Source organism: Saccostrea echinata, unplaced genomic scaffold (genome assembly GCF_033153115.1).
Source record: "Saccostrea echinata isolate AGI-Se365-2 ecotype Australia unplaced genomic scaffold, CSIRO_AGI_Sech_v1 ptg000020l, whole genome shotgun sequence".
Taxonomy (NCBI): Eukaryota; Metazoa; Mollusca; class Bivalvia; order Ostreida; family Ostreidae; genus Saccostrea; species Saccostrea echinata.
Window position 1 is genome coordinate 6,539,459 of NW_026889769.1, and position 22,489 is coordinate 6,561,947.

General features: G+C 33.5%; 1 protein-coding gene across 1 annotated transcript; it reads left to right on the forward strand.

Moving 5' to 3' along the window:
* Positions 1-683: 683 nt before the first annotated feature.
* On the forward strand, positions 684-16,631 carry LOC133190008 (carcinoembryonic antigen-related cell adhesion molecule 5-like). Its single transcript, XM_061325484.1, has 8 exons — positions 684-742; positions 1,582-1,956; positions 5,353-5,685; positions 5,957-6,491; positions 8,192-8,263; positions 12,929-13,048; positions 13,144-13,184; positions 13,289-16,631. Exons 1-7 carry the CDS (start codon positions 697-699, stop codon positions 13,163-13,165), a joined length of 1,503 nt encoding a protein of 500 aa, XP_061181468.1. The 5' UTR covers positions 684-696; the 3' UTR covers positions 13,166-13,184; positions 13,289-16,631.
* Positions 16,632-22,489: the final 5,858 nt, after the last annotated feature.

The following is a 22,489-nucleotide window of genomic DNA, read 5'->3' on the forward strand; positions in this document are numbered from 1 at the left end:
GGAGCGTGTGGAAAACAGTTTATCATAAAATTTCTTTTATTCTTCAAAAATATTTATTACCATATGTTACGTATATATTTCAGAAAAAAGGTAATTTAAGTAATTACAAATTCTTAACAAAATAGTAAAAGCATTTAAAACATATTTGCTTAAGGGAAAGACGTTTTAGCATACTTAAAAAATTAAAAAAGGAAAAGACGATCGCTAATGAAAAATGTCCTAATTGATGTGAACTTATTATGAAAAAATCGAATAAACATTAATCCCAAGGAATGGTGTGTATAAAAATTCTGTACTGAAAATAGCACTGTCATGATGTTTGTCAACATTGCAAAGTCAGCTTTTCGTGAATTCTATGGTCTTTATAATGACCCTGTTAGTAAATATATCTATCACTGGGTCGTGTTTTGGCTGATGTGTTTCATACCAATTGTTAGGCCTTTATTTTTGTGCTAAATTTGATTACGGAATGTTCCGTTACCTGATAAACCCATAAGGCTCACGGCGGGATTGACAGGTCAACAGAGGATGCTTACTCCTCATAGGCACCTGATTCCATCTCTGGAATTTCCAAGGTCTGTATTTACAAATTTGTATTGTTTGTCGCATTTTTTTTTAAAGATCAACCACTGTTCGTTATCTTTACCTCTTTTTCATTCAAGATGAAGTTTTATTTATATTTACAGAATCTGAAAAATGGAAATACATACAACGTGTTTGTTTATTCTTATCTTTGCTGAAGGTAAAACTTTTTATACCTTGTTTTATTTAAAAATATTTGATTATTTGTTGGAAATTTTATTTTCAGACTAAATTAAAAAAAAAAAATGTTTGTTTCCCTCTCAAGACCCACTTTAAGAAGACCTGCTTAAAATTTCTTATCCCTATGCACAGGAATTTAAATAAAAACAACAGAAAAAAACGTGTGGTTTCGAATGTGTTTCTTATATTTATCATTGAAAATAACATATGGTCTTGTCATCAAGCAGTCAATTTGCAACCGACTACATCACGATTGAATCAATGACAGCGGAGATGAAATTCTTTTAGAACTTAAAGGAGCAAAGTCATTTGTATAAATCTAATTTTCCGATGAAATTTTCTCAAGAGATTAAGTCTTTATTATTTATTTAATGTAACCGATTACCCGTCAAAATTGATAAAAGCAAAGGTTACAAATGATACAGTTAACTATTATTATTGGTCTAATATTTTATTTAGATACCTCTCCCTTAACAGTTAACACACACAAATACATTATGCAATAAATAAAAATGTGTAATTGTAAAATCATAAATAAATAAACTATTACTACTAAATGAAAACAATTACTAAGCACTACTTATTTCTACTACTTAATTATTTGTTAATGTAGAAAAATACATCACTTTTAAACTAAGACAAAACTACCGGCGTGTTCTTTAGAGAGAAAAAAGAAGATATGCATTATATAAATGAAAGCGATAATTGCATATCTCTAAAAGTCCGTTTCAAAGACAATCGAAAACAGTGATCGAGCAGCTTAACGATAAGGAAACCAACACATTTACATGTTCATGTGCTTGTTATTTTTTTTTTAAGGTATCAGCTCAATAACAGTGACAACAAATTCAGAGATAAATGTTACACTCGGATCAAATACGCCCATTGTTTTGAATTGTACATACCCCACAGAAATTACTGTAGAAACAATAAAATGGAAAAAATTAGTTCATGGTGTTAACAAGTATTTGGCAAGATTTGATCCTAGGCAGAGTGATGCAAGTCTCGCCGGAGATGGGATTTACTTGGTGAATAGATCTAATCTTATCAATCCTAAAAATAGTTCTAGAAGTGCTGTTCTGATAATCAATGACGTCAAGTGTGAAGATGACGGGAAGTACCAATGTTTCGTGGAGTACAAAGATGGAGTACTAATTAAAGAAGCTACAAGTAAAACAACCGTCTTTTTACAAGGTAATGAAGTATATCAGAGACTATATAATTATGACAAAATTAGCTCGAAACGAACTATATGGTATACCGTTCAGATGGCATACTTATCAGTCATTGATTGATCAATTACTGTTCACCTCTCACTCGGTAGTCGAGACGCTAGTTTAACATTCAATAACTAAAATATCATTTAACTTAAGGACAGATGATACAAACAAAAAATGGATGCATGGATTGGTATATATTTTTATGCCCCTGGATCGAAAGATCCCGGGGGTATATTGTTTTTGTCCTGTCTGTCTGTTTGTCTGTTTATCTGTTTGTTTATCTGTTTGTCTGTCTGTCTGTTGTCAACTTTAACCTTGCCCATAACTTTTGATTGGTTGGAGCTATGAATTTCACATTTTACATGTGTATTTCTTGTGACAAGATCTTTCTTTGGGTACCATCATATTTGACCTTTTGACCTTGACCTTGGAGTTTGACCCACTTTTGCAAAATTTTATGAGACTTTAACCTTAGCCATACCTTCTGAACAGATGGTGCTTGGGGTTTCAAACTTCACATGTGTATTCTTTGTAACAAGGCCTTCCTTTTGGATACCAACAACTTTGACCTTGACCTTGGAGTTTGACCCACTTTTGAAAAACTTTAACCTTGGCCATAACTTTTGAATAATTGGTGCTTGGGGTTTCAAACTTCACATGTGTATTTCTTGTGACAAGACCTTCCTCTGGATATCAACCTCATTGACCCTTTGACCTTGAACTAGTAAGTTGACCTACTTTTGAAAAATTTAACCTTGGCCATAACTTTTGAATGGTTGGTGCTAGGGCTTTCATACTTCACATATGTAATCCTTGTGACAAGACCTTCCTTTGGATGCCAACAACTTTGACCTTGACCTTGACGTTTTACTTACTTTTAAAAAACTTTAACCTTCGCCATAACTTTTGAACAGTTGCTGCTAGGGCTTTCAAATTTAACATTTTTTATCTTTTGGCCTGGATTTTGACTTGCATTTTAGAAACTTTAACCTTCGCCATAAGCTGCCATACGGGGGCATCAGTGTTTCACAAACACATCTTGTTGGATCTATTTTGGTTGTAAATGATGCAAATAATAAATTTCAAAAAATTTAAGAAATTGAAAACTTTCTGTGATGTTCGAAATTCTACCTTTCTGCAACCTTTCTTATTAATCTATACAACTTTTTATCACTTTAAATCCCATTATTGTGAAACGTGGAATGAAAAAAAAAACTATGCAGTTAAACTTATTTATTTTACTTATATAAATATGACTTAAGTTGTTATTATCAAGTTTTTCGATAAAAGTTTGTATTATTTGTTCTTAAGACTATAGAAATGCACACTATATAAAACCATTTCGAAAACACGAGGATGTTACCATTTCTTTTGTTTTCGAGAACAGAGTCAAATACAATGTATACTTATATAGAGCTTTAAAGATCGGACTTAGATTCAACGAAGTCCTCCACTATCAGAGCTATTTTCATAATGACATATCATGGTAGATTAATATATCTCGACTAAGTATGTGGTCTATAGAATCTGACATAATTACAATGTATAAATACAAATTACTGAAAATCTGGCTCGAAAACATCAAAATCATCTACTTAGCGGGCTGGTAGTTTCAAAGGATCATGGTCGCGGACGAAAACGTCCACTCTGCAGAGCAGAGCGACACGTAGGGATCTCTTTACCCAGCGTCTGTCTGTCTGTCCGTCTGTCACACCCTATATCTCGAGAACTGTAAGAGGAATGGATATGATATTTTGTACATATATTGCTTGGCACTATGGCATTTGTAAATTAGCATTGTTAAAGACCTCGTGACCCTTGACCTTGACCAACTTTTCAAAATAGTTCATAGTGCCGATATACAGCATATTTTGACATTTAAAAGGCAAGTCTGTGCTATTTAGCATGTGCACTGTTTGTCATAAGACATTATGAAAAATACCAGTTGACAATCCACTTGATCTTGACCTTTGACTTACTCTGCAAAAATACCATTACTTTTGAAACTTGAGAGACATCTTTAATGAAGCTACAAAGCAGGCGATACATGCGTTCCATGGAACACTCTAGTTTACAATATTCATGGTGATTGTACCGCCTTTGTTTTTCTAGCCGGAAATAGATACGTCATATTCAAAATAGGAGACTTTTGCGATATCCTTGGTTTTAGGAGATTGATTCTATTATATGTTTGAATTGATTTGGAAGCCTTTTGGAACAATCTGCGTATGGCTGTAAATTTGAGACTCGCGTTTTGATTTAATAATCACCGTTCGGTCACTAAGATCAGGAAAATCAATGAACCAGTTAGGGAACATTTCAAACGTCAAGATCACAAATGATAGGACATGGCAGTAGTGGTTATTGCCCATTTACAAACCAAGATGGACCGAGAAAGTTGCTCAGAGAAAAAGCAAAATTCTTGATGCACAGGCTGAAGTTATTTCGCCCCTATGGTATGGACAATTGAAATGTAAAGATGACGACCAGTGATCATGCTTTTAAGTTCATTTAAATGGACTTACAAACAAAAAAAATGCCAGGATTGGTATATGTCTTTCAAAAAACTTTTCGGTTGTAAGTGATGCAAAATACGAAATTTACCTGGCAAATATTTTGAAATTGTAAAAATATACAACTTTTGTCACTTTGTAGGACATTATTGTGAAACTTTGAAAGAAATATTAAAATCTAAACGGTTACACATATTTGTTACATCTGTCCTTAAACAACACAAATAAGCAGAGCCAACACCGATCCCCCGAAAACAAAGGTAGGATCAGGCGCCATGAAGGAGTAATCTGCCAAGACAGTTTGAAAAGAGAACTGTTCACAAATTGTACAAGTAAGAGAAGTGTGTTGTTGTTGTCACCTTTTTATTCTTAAGACTATTGAGTTGAAATATTCGTAAGAATATAATGAAAATAGCATTATGAGTTAAACTTAACTCCTTGTCAAGTTTAGAGATATTTAATAGAATTTCAAATGTGTTTTCAAATATTGTATTTTTTTTTGGTTATTGATAAGTTTATCAATCAGTAGAAAACAATGCTTCATGACTAATTAGTCATAGTGTTTTAATAGAAACACTAGAAAATACGTCATATAATATTTCCGATAGCTATGGATAAGATACTTTAATGGTAGAATTTTGATGACAGTTCTCTAATCAAAGGTGAGTTGTATTAGACATTTCACTATTCAAAACTTTCTCGCAATATTATAAAATGAAAACAAAAACATTAAGTCTGGAATACAGACTGACTAAAGACATGATGAAATAAGAAGAAATCCAATATGCTGAAAAGAACCAAGAGGAAACACCTTTATGTTTAAATAATTGCATCCACTCATATTCTTTCTTCCTCAGTTGAGGCAGAGCAGCCGACAAGTTTCGAATTCTACCAAAATGGCACTCTGAAAGAAAACGACAAGGTGTTTTTGTCATGTTCTGCGAATGTTGGAAACCCTGGTGGATTTGTTGCAATATGGAAGCTAAATAAGTTATCAAATCAACCGATAATATTGAATAAGTCAAGTGAAGTAGTTGAGAAGACGGAGAATTGTACAGCGGTTGCAAACCTCAGTATAACTTACACGGTTTCCCGAGATGACAATGGTGCGATTTTCCGATGTTCTTCACAAAACAGACAAACACAGGAACCTGCTCCTTATAATGACACAATAGCAATCGATGTTTATTGTAAGTATTTGTACAAGTAGATCAAGACTTTATCATAATAAAATGTTTGCATCGGAATATTTTAAAGCTTTCAAATATTTGTTTGTAAATACTACAGATTTACAGCTATTTATTGAACTATAAATGCTGTGATCGTAACTACTCATTCAAGTAATATTTTTAAAAAAAATTAAAATAAGTAATTGACTTATGCATGATGTCCCTATAATAGTTAATCATAGGAAGTATAACATCGTTTACTTAATTTATTTCATTAAATTACCAATTTTAGATGGCCCTTCCAACGTTACAATTATAAGTTCGGCTCCACATCTGGATTTATTTGTCGGAGCGAATGTAAATCTCACATGTAGTTCTGATGGGAATCCACTTCCTTCTTTCAAATGGAAATTTAATTCCAGTGACGTTCTAAATGACGAAAGACACTCGCTCACTCAGGACAACAGAACCCTTATTCTTAGAAAAATGGTTTCCAACGATAGTGGAATTTATTCGTGCTTTGCTTTAAATGTAGTCGATGGGGACACACTAAAGATGTCTTCAAACAAATCGCTGATAATCAAAGAAAAACATAAAGAAGATGTAGAAGCGTCCCAGCCAACATGCGGAGAAAGCCAATGTAAAATATCAGAAATTTGCTCCGAAATAGATGGTAGAGCAGTCTGTGACGTGAACTATTGGTTTTTTGCCGCCCTTGTTTTTATGTTCTTCACTATGATTTTTATAGTGACAACAACATTTTTGTGCATTAGGCGTTCAAGACACAAGAACAACTCTATAAACTTCAATGGTGAAGTGAAATCTGGGTAAGTTGAAAATTCAGAAATCGTGTATTTACTGTCTTAGATAAGTTGATTTCTAGGGGACTTCATCTTCGGAACTATGTGTTAACACCAAAGATTACCCAATGGCAAAAGAAATCTGAAGTGCTGTATTATGTACACGAATTAAATTTGTTTAACAATTTCTTAATTTACAAGTTATTTACCATTAAACTAATTTTTAAGGGAAGATATAGTTCCTTTACAAACAAAATTGATACCTTGATCCGTAAATTAGAATTCATATACAAACAACTTGCGTGGGTTACTGTAAAATGTCCTCACCCACACGTCTGTTAGTCGATATGTTCATGAATACATGTATATGGACGTGATGGAAGAAGAATACGACAGCAACACACTCATACTATTTCAGTAGGAGTATGTAACCTCAAGGTTGTCCCTTTTTTTAATCATCTAAATAGTTCTGTAGAAATATCTTGTAAAATTAAACGCCTTATTAAATGCACAATTTACATTTTTAATCTAAATTTTTTGCTCTTCAATCTGTAAAAATTACACTTTAAGCTGTCATTTACACATTATCTGTAAAAATTTACACTGAAATCTGTATATTTTACACTGAAATCTAAATTTTACACTTTAATTTGTATAAGTTATTCTTAAATCTGCTAGTCTTATAATTAATCTGTAAAATTTACACTTTAATCTGTAAAATATAATACAAATAAATAAACAATCTAGCTTGACTGATATGTGAGACTATCATAAAATATTTGAAAATATAATGAATCCAACTGAGGTTTAGCAGCAATTCAAACACATATCTTCTCAAATGGTATCTTTAATTTTGAATTATTGCATGCATTCATTGATTTTATTATAAAAAAATTCAATTGAAGAGAGCAAAAATAACCCCCAAAAATGCATGCAAACTTTAGAAAATAGATATCATTAATACGCAAATTCAACTGATGCCTGCAACAGTTCAGTTATTGATACATTAATTCAATTACATGTATTACGCGCAACAAATGAATGGGATTTTTGAATATCCAATTAGCACTAAGTATTAAATTATTTGAGTTTTACATGTTTTTGATATTATCTCAGAGGCAGATGTCCCTGGATAATGTAATATTTACATTAGTTTCATAGGACAATAAGCATTAGATTTATTTGGTCAAGCGACAGAGAGTGTTCTAAATGAGACAGCTCTGAGCAACTTTTAAGGGAGCCGACTGAGGTTTTAGTGTGTGAAAACTACAGCAGAGAACCTCTTTAATTTTATACTATATATAACTTACACTGACTTCAGTGTACATGCCAAATTAGGGAAAATCTGCCGTCTAGGGAACGTCAGGTACATTTACTATAGGATTATTTGGCAAAGTGCCAATATCTCGCACTTCAAAGCAAATTATATAAATACTACAATAGACCTTTTGCTCAAATTATCATAAGTGATTAGTAATACTATACTGTACATTATATGTAAGAAACACAAAATTCTACCGTCTGGTTTCCAGAGGGGGGGATCTCAAAATTGGGTAAAATTATTAAAAATTGCGTGAAAAAGATGACATACCTCACCTTAGTTGGTAGCGACCATGTATGTGTATATGTAGCGCTGTGTTTTTTAATTAAAGAAAAAAATAATTATTTATTGAGTTCTCATTAAATTTACATCATGGAAAATTAACAATTCTTGTATTCTTTAACAGTGCTCTCATCAAATCTCAGGCCAATGATTACGATCTTGATGGATATTCAGACCCCAAGGACGTTACTAAATTGTACGTTTATATTTATAATAATAGGACATTTGCATGATGTGCGCAATCATTTGTGCTAAAAATAAATTTCTGCCAATAATCCTTAAATTATAGTTACCTATTTAAGGTTCCAATTTCTCTCATTTTCCTAACATATCTCATAAACAATTTTTGTTAACAATATTAGATGATGTTAAGAAGCTTTTGCCTTTACTAGTATTACTAATGTTCAAAGAACCAATAATGGATATGTTTTGCGGTTGACCATTTTTTACAAGTATGACAAATCTGCAAAACTTGTGATCACAAAATTTTCTTGAAATATTAATTAACATATTCTATAAATTCCCTAACCTGTCATTTAGGTTAAATTTCAGGCTACTTTTTTTCCTGATATAATGTTATTTAAACGCTTACTGTATATTGGTAAAAAATATGCTTACTGATGTATGAAAGAAAAGTTATTTGAAAATAATTCACAAATACTTACTTAAGGTATGTCACTCGTGAAATTTGTTATATCAAGGATTTTTTGAGAAGTATATTTTGGATAAGTACTCATATAGTATGACTCAAAATAGCAGAGAAAATGGGGGGTCAGTGTGCATCTAACTGAGCTACGGTAAAATTAAGTTGACCTTTTTGCACTTAAATTGTAACTCTTTGGTTAATCACTTTAACCGTTATCATATTTTATCAGATGTAACCATGGCAATAAACGTAATCTTATTTTACGTAAAATAGTTTGAATAATATTTATCATTGAACAAATCATGCAAATAAATGCACGTAAATTATTGTGTGACCTTTTTGCACTAAAAAAGTCTCATATTTGGGGTATTAAAAATCTAAATAGGCAATAGAATATTTTCTTGTATCAAACTTTTTACGACTTAAGTGCTGATCGGTCAAAAGTATCGAGTAGTTTAAAATAATGAAAGAAAAAGTTGGGGTAGGTGATGTAAATTTTGAAATATTGGTCAAAATATGCGATTTTCAGGCAAAAAACTGTGTAAATTTTATCTCGACTTTCTTGATATATCTTCATTTCTTGGCAATGTTTGTTGAGCGAAGGTGTAAATTTTGTTATAAAAATATAAATTGAGACCTATATTTAATATTCCAGGCATATCATAAAGGAAAATATTCTCTGAGTAAAAGTATATGAGGCTAAAGTTCCAAGATATTAAATTTAATAAATGTGTAGATTTGCAGAATTTTCTGCTAAATATCCTTCCGCCACAAGAAATAGTCCCTTATAAATCTTGCTTCTTTGTGAATTTTTGAGCAGTTTTTTAATTGAATGCTAAACATTTTACATTGTTTAATTTAAGTATGTTATAAAGATTGAATTGTTATAAATAGTTTTTAAGTAAGAGGTTCTGACTGAAATTTTCTAAAAGGCTGACGAGTGACATACCTTAAAGACACTGAGTAGAGATTGGTTTTAATTCTAATGCATGAACAAGATCAACTTGTCATTGAATCTGAAGCATCTAAAAGTTGGCAGTGTTCTACCACATCCTTCACATCTGGTAGTGATATCCTGTAAATAAATGTTAATGCAACCGCAAAAATTAAAAAAAAAAACAGAAATTATTTTATACCTTCTAAGGGGTCATATCAGAAAAATTATTAATTCTTTGCTCTAAATTTGTATCATTTGATCGGACTTCTGAGCATTATTGCTATTCGTTTTTTAACATTTTGAACATTGCTTTACTAACCTGCATAAGTGATTAAAATCTTGATGTTACCTGTACCTTTGGACAGCGGAATACTCAACATGACGGTATGATGTAGATATTCGCCCAAAAGACGTTAAAAGCAATTTGATGCGTGCAAAGGTATTTCAAGTTTGTTCAAATTAAGGGCCACGCCCTCTTTCAAGAGGAGATAATTAAGAAGTAGTGAAAATTCGGTGGCCTCTTTTAAAAATCTTCTCAAGAACCACTTGGCCAAAAAATTACATCTTATGTGAAACCTTCATTACATAACGAAGATTCAAGTTTATTCAAATCATGACCCCGGGGTAGGGTTGGGCCACAATGAAGGATCAAAGTTTTACATAGTAATATATAAATCAAATCTTCAAAAATCTTCTGAAGAACAGCAAAGCTATGAGTAGTCAAACTTTTAAGGAAGAATGCTCAGGTAGTGCACATTCAAGTTTGTTCAATATATCACGCTTGGGATTTGTTGGGGCCACAATGGGTTATAAAAGTTTTACATAGGAATATATGAGAAATAATCTTTAAAAATCTTCTTTGCAAGAACAACAGAGTCATGATTAGTCATATTGACAGAAAAGCATCCTCAGGTACTTTACATTCAAATTCATTCAAACATTATTCCCATGGGTAGAGCAGGGCCACAATGGAACCTCAAATTTTTACATCTAGTAATATTTAGGAAAAATTTTTCCAAAAATCTTCTCAAGAACAGCAAAGTAATTATTCATATTGATAGGAAAGTATTTTCAGGTAGTGTACATTTAAGTTGTTCAAATCAGACCCCCCAGGGGTTGGGATGGGCCACAATCGGGGATTGAAGTTTTACATAGGGATACATAAGAAATAATCTTCAAAAATTTTCTTCTCAAGAACAGCAAAGCCATGGTTAGTCATATTGATATGGGAGCGTCCTCAGGTTGTGTAAATTAATGTTTGTTCAATTCATGACCCCCAGGGGTAGGTCGGGGCACATCTTCAAAAATTTTCTTCTCAAGATTAGCAAAGCCACGATCAGTTATACGAAAATGAAAGCATCCTCAGAGAGATATCGTAGATTAAAGTTTGTTCAAATCATGACGCCTGGGGGTAGGGTTGGGCCACAATGAAGGATCAAAGTTTTACATAGTAATATATAAATCAAATCTTCAAAAATCTTCTGAAGAACAGCAAAGCTTTGAGTAGTCAAACTTTTAAGGAAGAATGCTCAGGTAGTGCACATTCAAGTTTGTTCAATATATCACGCTTGGGATTTGTTGGGGCCACAATGGGTTATAAAAGTTTTACATAGGAATATATGAGAAATAATCTTTAAAAATCTTCTTTGCAAGAACAACAGAGTCATGATTAGTCATATTGACAGAAAAGCATCCTCAGGTACTTTACATTCAAATTCATTCAAACATTATTCCCATGGGTAGAGCAGGGCCACAATGGAACCTCAAATTTTTACATCTAGTAATATTTAGGAAAAATTTTTCCAAAAATCTTCTCAAGAACAGCAAAGTAATTATTCATATTGATAGGAAAGTATTTTCAGGTAGTGTACATTTAAGTTGTTCAAATCAGACCCCCCAGGGGTTGGGATGGGCCACAATCGGGGATTGAAGTTTTACATAGGGATACATAAGAAATAATCTTCAAAAATTTTCTTCTCAAGAACAGCAAAGCCATGGTTAGTCATATTGATATGGGAGCGTCCTCAGGTTGTGTAAATTAATGTTTGTTCAATTCATGACCCCCAGGGGTAGGTCGGGGCACATCTTCAAAAATTTTCTTCTCAAGATTAGCAAAGCCACGATCAGTTATACGAAAATGAAAGCATCCTCAGAGAGATATCGTAGATTAAAGTTTGTTCAAATCATGACGCCTGGGGGTAGGGTTGGGCCACAATGAAGGATCAAAGTTTTACATAGTAATATATAAATCAAATCTTCAAAAATCTTCTGAAGAACAGCAAAGCTTTGAGTAGTCAAACTTTTAAGGAAGAATGCTCAGGTAGTGCACATTCAAGTTTGTTCAATATATCACGCTTGGGATTTGTTGGGGCCACAATGGGTTATAAAAGTTTTACATAGGAATATATGAGAAATAATCTTTAAAAATCTTCTTTGCAAGAACAACAGAGTCATGATTAGTCATATTGACAGAAAAGCATCCTCAGGTACTTTACATTCAAATTCATTCAAACATTATTCCCATGGGTAGAGCAGGGCCACAATGGAACCTCAAATTTTTACATCTAGTAATATTTAGGAAAAATTTTTCCAAAAATCTTCTCAAGAACAGCAAAGTAATTATTCATATTGATAGGAAAGTATTTTCAGGTAGTGTACATTTAAGTTGTTCAAATCAGACCCCCCAGGGGTTGGGATGGGCCACAATCGGGGATTGAAGTTTTACATAGGGATACATAAGAAATAATCTTCAAAAATTTTCTTCTCAAGAACAGCAAAGCCATGGTTAGTCATATTGATATGGGAGCGTCCTCAGGTTGTGTAAATTAATGTTTGTTCAATTCATGACCCCCAGGGGTAGGTCGGGGCACATCTTCAAAAATTTTCTTCTCAAGATTAGCAAAGCCACGATCAGTTATACGAAAATGAAAGCATCCTCAGAGAGATATCGTAGATTAAAGTTTGTTCAAATCATGACGCCTGGGGGTAGGGTGGGGGTAACAACAGGAATATAATAGAAAAAGTGCAGATGGAGAACAGCAGGGACATATTGACTCAGGTGAGCGTTGTGGCCCATGGGCCTCATGTTGCATATTCGTTTTAGTTTAAATAAATTGATTGTTCAAGATATATTTTTTTAAATACTTGTTTTTTATTCGCTGTTTACATAAGTAAATTAAATTTAAATTGAGTTCATACAATATTCTTTATAAGGATATATCATTCAAAGCAGATTAACGCTTACGACTTATTCAGCGTCTATTTATCGGATTCCACAGATGCCAAAACACCGAGGAAAGTGGATCTGAAAATGTAGCCTATGCAGATCCAGTTGACAGCAACAATCAGTATGCATCTGCCAAAAAGGACCTCCCAAATCCTTCGAATCCTCCCAATGTGTATGGTTGATTTATCACTTAAATCAATTGTATCAATTGAAATTTATACAACTTTTTCAATGATTATCTGCAATGTTCTGCATCTAACGTTGTAGATACGACGGTGCTTGGGTCTGATAACTTCGTACAGAAAGAGGTTAGAAGAGTCAGTCATTGATACCAAAACGAGAACTTGGTCTTTGTTGAGATTTAAAAAAAAAAATCATTTTCATTAATTCTAACCTGCATCTTTGATTGTAGGGCGGAACTTCAGCGAGAAGCATATATCAGAAACGTTATTTACGTCACTGTCACTCCGCACAGCAAAGTAGCATTTCCCAAGCTTCAACACGCTTCATTGTACCTTAACTTTATTCATTTTTGTTTGTTTGTTTTGTTAAGATTTAACATACTCTTCATAATTTGTTTTACTGAATAGATGGTACTTTATATTTTTTTAAATATGTGAATTATTTATGTATATTTATAGACACCAGTCAATTCATTGCATATTACATATACATGAATATTGTTTTACAGCAAAATCATTTGCGGATCAAGAGGGGGTTTCGGGGTTGGAACGGGTTTGGACCCCCTCCCCTTTAATTTTTGCCAAGAGAGGAGAAAGAGATGAGTGAGAGAAGGATTAAAGCAGCTCGATCAGCAACAGTCTGTTCATACTCCACTTGCTATAGATAGTCTCACATATTTCCTTTCTTCAATTTACCTTGACTATCCCTCCCTTTTAGCGTTTATGAGTAGATGGGAGAAATTATTCTACTTATTTCAATGCATGATAAGTAACATGTGAGGTTCAATTTGCTATCAAATTCCAGCGATCTTCGGCTATATATCATTTTTAATCATCTTAAATCAAATACGTCATTGACGACAGTATGCTTAAGGTCATAGTAAATTAATTCTTTGTTTGATATTTATTCCAAGGCGGGTAGATTTTCAGGAAAAACTAGTTAAAACAAGATGTGTTTGTGAAACACTGATGTCCCCTTATGGCAACTTATGGCAAAGGTTAAACTTTCTCAAATGCAAATCAAATAAGATGGTACCCAAAGTAAGGTCTTGTACCGAGGAATATACCTGTAAAATATGAAAGCCTTAGCAGCAACCATTGAAAAGATATGGAATAGGTTAAAGATTTTCAAAAGTAGGTCAAACATCAAGGTCAAGGTCAAAATTAATGGTGCCCAAGGAAATGCCTTCTCACAAGAAATACACATGTGAAATATGAAAGCCCTAGCACCAACCGTTTAAAAGATATGACCAAGGTTAAAGTTTTTCAAAAGTAGATCAAACTCAAAAGTCATGGTCAAAGGGTCTAAGTTGTTGGTATCCTAAATAAGGTCTTGTCACAAGGATTGCGTATGTGAAGTATGAAAGCCCTAGAACCAACTGTACAAAAGAAATAGCCAAGGTTAAAGTTTTCCAAAAAAGTGTCAATCTCCAAGGTGAAGGTCAATGGGCTATAATTGTTGGTATCTAAAGGAAGGGCTTGTCACAAGGATTACACATGTGAAGAATAAAAGCCCTAGCACCAACTGTTCAAAAGTTACGGCCAAGGTTAAAGTTTTCCAAAAGTAGGTCAAACTCCAAGGTCAAAGGGTCAAAGTTGTTGGTATCCAAAGGAAGGTCTTGTCACAAGGATTATACATGTGAACTATGAAAAGCCCTAGCATCAACCGTTGAAAAGTTATAGCCAATGTTAAAGTTTTCCAAAAGTAGGTCAAACTCCAAGGTCAAAGTCAAAGGGTCAAAGTTGTTGGTATCCAAAGGAAGGTCTTGTTACAAGAATTACATAAGTGAATAATGAAAGCCCTAGCACCAACCGTTCAAAAGATATGGCCAATGTTAATGTTTTTTCAAAAGTAGTTCAAACTCGAAGGTCAAGGTCAAAGGGTCAACGTTGTTGGTATCCAAAGGAAGGTCTTGTCACAAGGATTACACATGTGGTCTATGAAAGCCCAAGCACCAACCGTTCAAAAGTTATAGCCAATGTTAAAAAGTTTTTCAAAAGAAGGTCAAACTCCAAGGTCAAAGGGTAAAAGTTGTTGGTATCCAAAGGAAGGTCTTGTCATAAGGAATATACATGTGAAGTATGAAAGCCCTGGCACCTATCTTTCAAAAGTTATGGCCAAAGTTAAAGTTGGGGAAAATTTTGTAAAACTGGGTCAAACTCCGAGGTCATAGCTTTAACCAATCAAAAGTTATAAGCAATGTTAAAGTTTTTGCGGACAAACAGACAGACGGACGGACAGGGCAAAAACTATATACCCCCGAATCTTCGATACGGGGGCATAAAAACAAACACGAGATTATCAGATTCTCAACAATTTTTCTCTTCTTTGAAATATTGCAAATCCATTCAATTTTAAGGCTACCGTAGTTTTTGGACTGTGTTTGTTTTTTATGCGGACTGGAGGGTACGTTTAACAAAGATATGATTTATCATGACACGATGATTTTTCTCTCCACGTGTGTGTGAATCTATGTTTTAGTGTGGGTGGGGAGAGGGAGGGTGAAGGGCCACCACCCTGGATCCTCCTCAGAATTGCTGGATTCGCCCCTGTAAATGAAGGCATTCTTTCCAAATATGAGAAAATTTATTAAATGAATGTATATTAAATTTAATCGAATAAAAAATCTTGCTTTCATTGTGCAAGTTGACCTTGGAGTTTGAACTACTTTTGAAAAACCTTAACATTGTCCATAATTTCTGAACGATTAGTGCAAAGGTTTTCATATTTCACTTCTTTTCTTTTTTTTCCTTTTGGTACCTTTCTGGTACCAACATTTCTGACCCCCTGATCTTGACCTTAGAGATTGAAACTATCTTTAAAAATCTTTAACCTTGGCAACTTCTGAACGGTTAGTGTTAGTACTTTCATATTTCACATGACTCTTTTGTATTTCTTGTGATATTGCCTTTCTTTTGGTACCAAATTTTCTGACATTTTTTTTGCAAACAAAAGCAAATGTGAGAATTATAAGGGTTTCGCATAAAGATAGTAGTCAAGGGACATAACTATTTCAATATACGAATTTAACTCGTTACAATAAATTTTGGAATTCGTTATAACGAATTTGGAATTCATTTTAACGAATTTAATCTTAACTGTTATAACAAATTTATTAATTCGTTATGACGAATTCAACAAAACCGTTACAATGAAATAAGGAGATAACAAACAGTAATCAAGCTCACAATAAAAATCGGAAGCAGAGCAAACAAGAACCTCTAAAAACATCAGAGGTGGGATCAGGTGCCATGGAGGAGAAAGCATTCCCTTTCGACCGGTCCCACCCGCTGTGTGCTCATTGTTATGATCGAGTAAACGAAATAATTGTCCAACAACTAGCACAAAAAACGTCAGTCAGCACTGATGAAACCTATTCGTTTTTTCTTTTGTAAGGTAGAAACTAACAATCAATGGATATACATGTATAGTACTGTTTTGTGAATATTTGTTTTACGTTTTGAAGATTCCCTACTATTTAAGACCTATTAAAATATGTGAAATGAATGTGATTACAGTATATGAAACAGGTTTAAAACATTTTAGATTATTTATGAAAACAATATATATTACATGTGTATTTCTAAGTTCTTATAAAAAAATTTCTCTCTGATTCTTTTCTTTCTTTCTTTTTCTTATTTTTGTTTTGACATAAAACCAGCAATTGGCCTTAGCATGCAAACATTATAGTGCAAACAATGACATGGGAATGTCAGTGCATAATCATCAAAAATTTCCGGTATGAGCCTTGCATGATTGTCAAACTTGTGTTTATTTGAAAAGTAAACAAAAAAATAACATTTCCCTATTTCTTCGGGTTAGAAATAAATATTTGTTATATTCTTTTCAGACAAGGACATATTACAATCTGTTTACCTGTGATAATGAATTTTTTTGTGATAGTTTACCAAGGGGAAATATTTCATCTTTTGATAATATGTATTATATAAGTCCGTGGCATGGAAGATATTTCTGCCCCCGCCCTCCCGTCAATCATGCAAGATTGCGACATAATTATGTTCACATGAGATTTAATAATGTAGACTTATGTCAACATGCGAGATAATTATGTCGACGTGCGATGTAGCAACCGCTAATGATAAAACGCCGCTTAATGATTGAAATATCATTAAGCGCTGCAACGCATAATGTAATAAATTATTGCATTAATAGTTGAAATTCTCTACTGCTCAAGATAATTTTTTCATTAAGCGGCCGTTTAGCATTAGCGGTTGAGAATTACAACTATTAAAGCAATAATTTATGACAATAAGCGTACCAATTGCAACGCTTAATGATATTCCTATCATTCAGCGGCGTTTTATCATTAGCGGTTGCTACAATGTGACTTGATCATGTCGACATGCGAATTAATTAAGTCGACATACAACATATTTATGTGACTTATATTGTGAACATGCAAGTTAATTTTGTTAACATCAAGATATTTATGCCAACATGGGAAATAATTATGTTGATATGCGACTTATTTATGTGAACATGCACGATAATAAGTCGTTATGTCAACATAATTATAGTCGCATGTTGACATAAATAAGTCGCATGTCCAGACAAATATGTTGCATCATGGATGTATGATGTCCGATACTGACGTTAGAAAGTAAAATTACCCATATTAAAATCAAATTGTCTAAAAGATATTTGCAACTTGCATGTCAACATAATTATCTTGCATGTAAACATAATTATCTTACATGTTGACATACTTTTCTCGCATGTTGACATAATATCTTGCATATAGTGAGCAGATAAATATGCCACCATATACAACGAAAATAAATCAGCTAGTTTAAGGAAGGTAGATCTTGCAAGTTTGAAATCAAAAGCTCTGTTTTTGGGTGATTGTTAAGAAATAATAAGATGGTTTAAGGGGAAGGAAATTTTGTTCGAACAATACAACAAAACCTTTACAATAATTGGGCTAAATCCATAGTGCATTTTGGATCATTTAAAGCTTAAGAGGAATAACCTACATGACAATAATCTGGAATGCGGTAAAATGAATAACTATATATACATTATCAGATGAGGATATTTTAACAGACTGAAGCTTGTTTAACACTTAACAGTAGTCGATAAGACCGTAGAAGCTAGCAAGGAAGAAGGAAATTAATGAAGAAAGGTGAAAACCTTGAACAGTGATCAGTCTCATAAAATTTGTAAACAATACAAATGAACAGGATAAAAACACGGACCTCTGAAACATAAGAAAACAAATAAAATTAAAACTAATTTATCTATTATGTGTTGTAGAATGACGCAATATATTCAATCCAAATATTCAATCTATCGAAAACAATCATAAAACGTTGGAAATGCTCAAAAATTAAAGAGTGACAACTGAATTTTAAAAATGACATAAAATGGAGGAAACTCCATTTTTATGCTTTATTCATATAAGCTACCTTTACAGGCACCGCTTACAGTGAAAAATTTCACCACAGATCACAATATATCACTGAGCATTAATGTATTTTTTTTTTTAGATTTTGGCAAATATAACAAGCATCTCTGGGTCATCGATCCCTTATTATTTCATTTTTTTTTTTACATGATTATCCTTTCACTTGAAGAAATAAAAATGTATACATATTCAATACATGTAATAGTCGAACCCTACCCTACCCACTCCTGTCTCCGTTGTAAATAAGGTCTTCTGTAACAAGCAAGACCTTGTACTGATTGTGCTGGTTAAGCTTATTCCTGTTAACCTTTCTTCCCCTAGAAGCTAACTTTAAAGCTTCATAACTTGCTTATTTCTGGATTTCCTTAAATTTTCAGGGTTTTTAGACTCTACAAAACAATTTCAATATTTAAGAAATTCCCTTCCATTTACGAGTTATTCCTTGTTCATTTAAATTTTAGGGACTTTGGTTTTCAGATAAAGGCTCAGAGACTATTATAGCTGGACCTGAAAAACACTGTATTTGAAGAATAAAAGCATTAAAAATGTGCACATCGAGTTTTATTCCCCGATTACGTTTTTTTTTTATTTCAAAATGGCGCCAAGTGAGGGTTAAAAATTAATTGATTTAAAGAATGAAAAAGACGTCTTTTAAAGTATTTTGTTAAGGCATGTAAAATAAAATATGTAATTTGTATAAGATTTTAATATTTTGACACAAATGAAAAGGGGCTGACTCCTTATATTGGGGCTCTAGATGCCCCCTTTTTTTATTGAAAGCGAATTCAGTCAAAAATGGTAAATATTTCGATATTGCTTTTGCTGAAAAAGTTGGTCTTTCATATCTTCTTATTTATCTCATGAAAAGTTGCTTTCTTCGAGGGAGTAAAAAATCTGGACCCGTAAATGTGTAATTAAAACCGTTTCTTTTCCTTTTGCAAGTCAACGAGAACGCTTAATGTCTATAACTGAAAATGAAAATGCTGAAACTAAATATATTACAAAAGATGAGTTGGTAACTGCAAAAAATGTAAGAGGACTTCACGGAACTAGGTTTTGTAAAACAAAAAAAACGTCGATTTTTTGGGGGGAAAACCCGGATGAAGATCAAAATTCTTAAACCTTATTGCGCATCTACAGGGCTCTTCAAATCATTTTCCAAAATTTGAATGGGCTTGTGTGAAAAATGTATCAAGAGCTCAGAGAACCAGGTCTTTGAAACTAGGGTTTTGTAGAAAAACGCCATTCTTGAGGCTCCATTTGGCCTCCAGGGTAAAATTTCAAATTTCAATTTTTTTTATTGTAATAAGCAGCGAGTCTTCTACTAAAATTATGAAATTCATGGCACTGGTCAGGGGTTCTGATGTTAGGGTTGGGCTCTATTGATCATACAGTGAAAATGCATGTACATGCATGCTCTTTCAAAAGCGTCTTCTCTCCCCCTTATTTAGCAAACAAACTAAGTGAATGATCATAATGAGCAAGGGCGTGTCTTTCAAAATGTGATAATCATGGCTCCTGGGTCAGGGCTTCTGGTGTAAGGTTGGGGCTCTGTAGATTATATCAGCACTTTATAAAGAATTAAAGTTAACCGTCACGGTAGCTCAGTCTGTAGATCGCTCGCTCCGTGATCGGAAGGTCATGTGTTCGAATCACGGCCGAAACTTACCTAAGTCGATAAAAATAGGTAACAACTATTCCTTCGCAAAACGCTATTTGGAGTGAAAGTTACGGGTCTATCGGATGAGACCTTAAAAACCGAGACCCCATGTCATGGTAGGCGTTGGCACGATAAAGAACCCTCACTGCTCAATGACCCTGAGTGCCGAGTAAAGGTCTAAATTTGAAGCCCTTCACCGGTATATGGTGACGTCTCCATATGAGTGAAAAATTCTCGAACGGGACGTAAAACAACACACAATCAACCGACTGAGCTACCTTGAGGGTCGAAAGCATGCTTTGAGAAATTGAAATTTGTAAGCAATATGTCCGTTGTCAGTACATGTTACATGTAAGTTCATATGGTCAGCAGTCAGTTGCCCTAACATGTAAGATTGTCAATGAAATGCAATGAAAATGATTAAATATATTTATTCAGGCACGTATCGGTACTCCAGCATGCTAGAGGTTCACGGCGAGATACTTTTGACTTGGCGCCGCGTAACCTCTAGCATCCATTGTAAAAAGAACTGCGAACGATAGTATTGTTCTCCCGCCTATAGCTACCTCCAAGTAAATTTTCAAAAGTTAATACATTTAAATGATTTTTCATATTTATATAGATATTTATATGAATTTTCATAAAACTTTACCTATTTGTGAAAGAAAGAGAGATAACTCTATAATTTTGGTAAAACTTGTGTTTTTCACTATGGAAGTCAACGAAAAATATTTTTAAAACATCTTTCCAACCGTGAAACAAAAATTCCTTTTTACTGGGAATATGGATTGTTATTTCACAAATTCATACCAAAGATTTTTGTGTTTCACGAGAGGGCGGGGGGGGGGGGGATATGTTTACAGACAAAAAACGACAAAATTGTTCATTTTTTTTTCACCAATTTTGAAGGGGTTTACAACTTAAACGTTGTATTTTATCAATTACAAATGTTTTATTTTAAATGCGGAAAACATAAGGAAAGATTTAAGGAACATTTATCCACATCCGAGAATATTTTAAAATATGCTGATAGTTTCAAGCACAATTTCAATGGGGAAAAAAATCGCCTACCCCCTTATAAAAATAGCTTTAATTAGGAGAATTAACTGTTTAACACTGGTGTTAAAATTATAAATCAATTACCATTGAACTCTTTTTTGCATTCAACAAAGATTTTATGGCCAACTCGCCATTATTATTGAATTAAATGAGTGTAAAATGTAGGCGGGAATCGAGAGTTAGCGTGCGTAGTTCTTATCGCTGCTGAAACCCCGAGTTGAAATAAATTGTTTAATTGAAAATTCAGGCTTTAAACATTAACGAGTGATACGAAACAATAAAATATTTATTATTTGCGATAAAACTTACACATAAAACAATGTTAATCGCTTGTATTAGCGATAAATCCATTATTTTTAAAATCGAAGCAGAAATTAAAACAAGTCGTCTTTTTGAAATTCGGGAATGGAATGCAGAAAATCTGATGAAACGAAACTAGTTTTCCACTATGAAATAACTGAAATTTTCGTTTTCTGACTAGCAATCCGCAAAACTAACATGAAGTCAAATCGAAAGTAATTCTGGTGACAAATTGAAATAATGACGATTTTGATTAATGAACAATAATGCATACTGAAAAAAGTGGATTTTAAGATTTCTTGTTACTGTTAAACCCACGTAGGTACCTGAGAATTACTTGTGTACAGTTTATTTCACGCATATGTTCCGCCCAAAATCTGAGGCGGAACGAGCTCGTTAGAAAATGGCCTTCGGATGTAAGAGTCCGAGGTATGTGAGGAGCGTAGTGACGTTAACAGAGGCTCTTACTTGTAGGAGTAATAGTATCGGAGGAAGGCTTCATTGAAAGGCCGCTAGCGCCCCCACCCCACTTTTTGTTACAATATAGTCAAATCCTACCATATTGATACATTGAATTTTTTTTTGTTGATAAAAGTTGGATTTAAGCCCCCCCACCCCACCCCCCGCCTCTCCACCCCCCACCCCGGTATAGGATTTTCGAGTTTGGCTATTTTTCTTCTCTCTGTTTAGTTTGTCAAAGAAATTTCAGGTTAATTGTCATTTACTTTTCTAGTTTCCCCTTATCACCACCACTATCCCCTTATCCCCACCACTACATTCAAAAGCGATTCTATATGCCTAAAGATAAGAAATTTTAGCAGATGATCGTAGTACCGGTAATAATTTTGAATTTTGATGGTCATCTGAAAGCAGATTAATGTTCCAACTAATGAAAAAAATGCGACAAAGTGAATTTCAAATAAAATTTGTATGAGGTACGTGCATGTATTAGTGTTTATTAGTCTCAGTGTGCATACTATACAAAC

Bases quoted from the DNA above. Each gene is read 5' to 3' on its own strand.
- LOC133190008 (XM_061325484.1), top strand. From the start codon at position 697: ATGGAAATACATACAACGTGTTTGTTTATTCTTATCTTTGCTGAAG. The intron at 1,957-5,352 runs GTAATGAAGTAT...TTTCTTCCTCAG, and splicing joins AACAACCGTCTTTTTACAAG to TTGAGGCAGAGCAGCCGACA. The intron at 8,264-12,928 runs GTACGTTTATAT...CGGATTCCACAG, and splicing joins CCCAAGGACGTTACTAAATT to ATGCCAAAACACCGAGGAAA.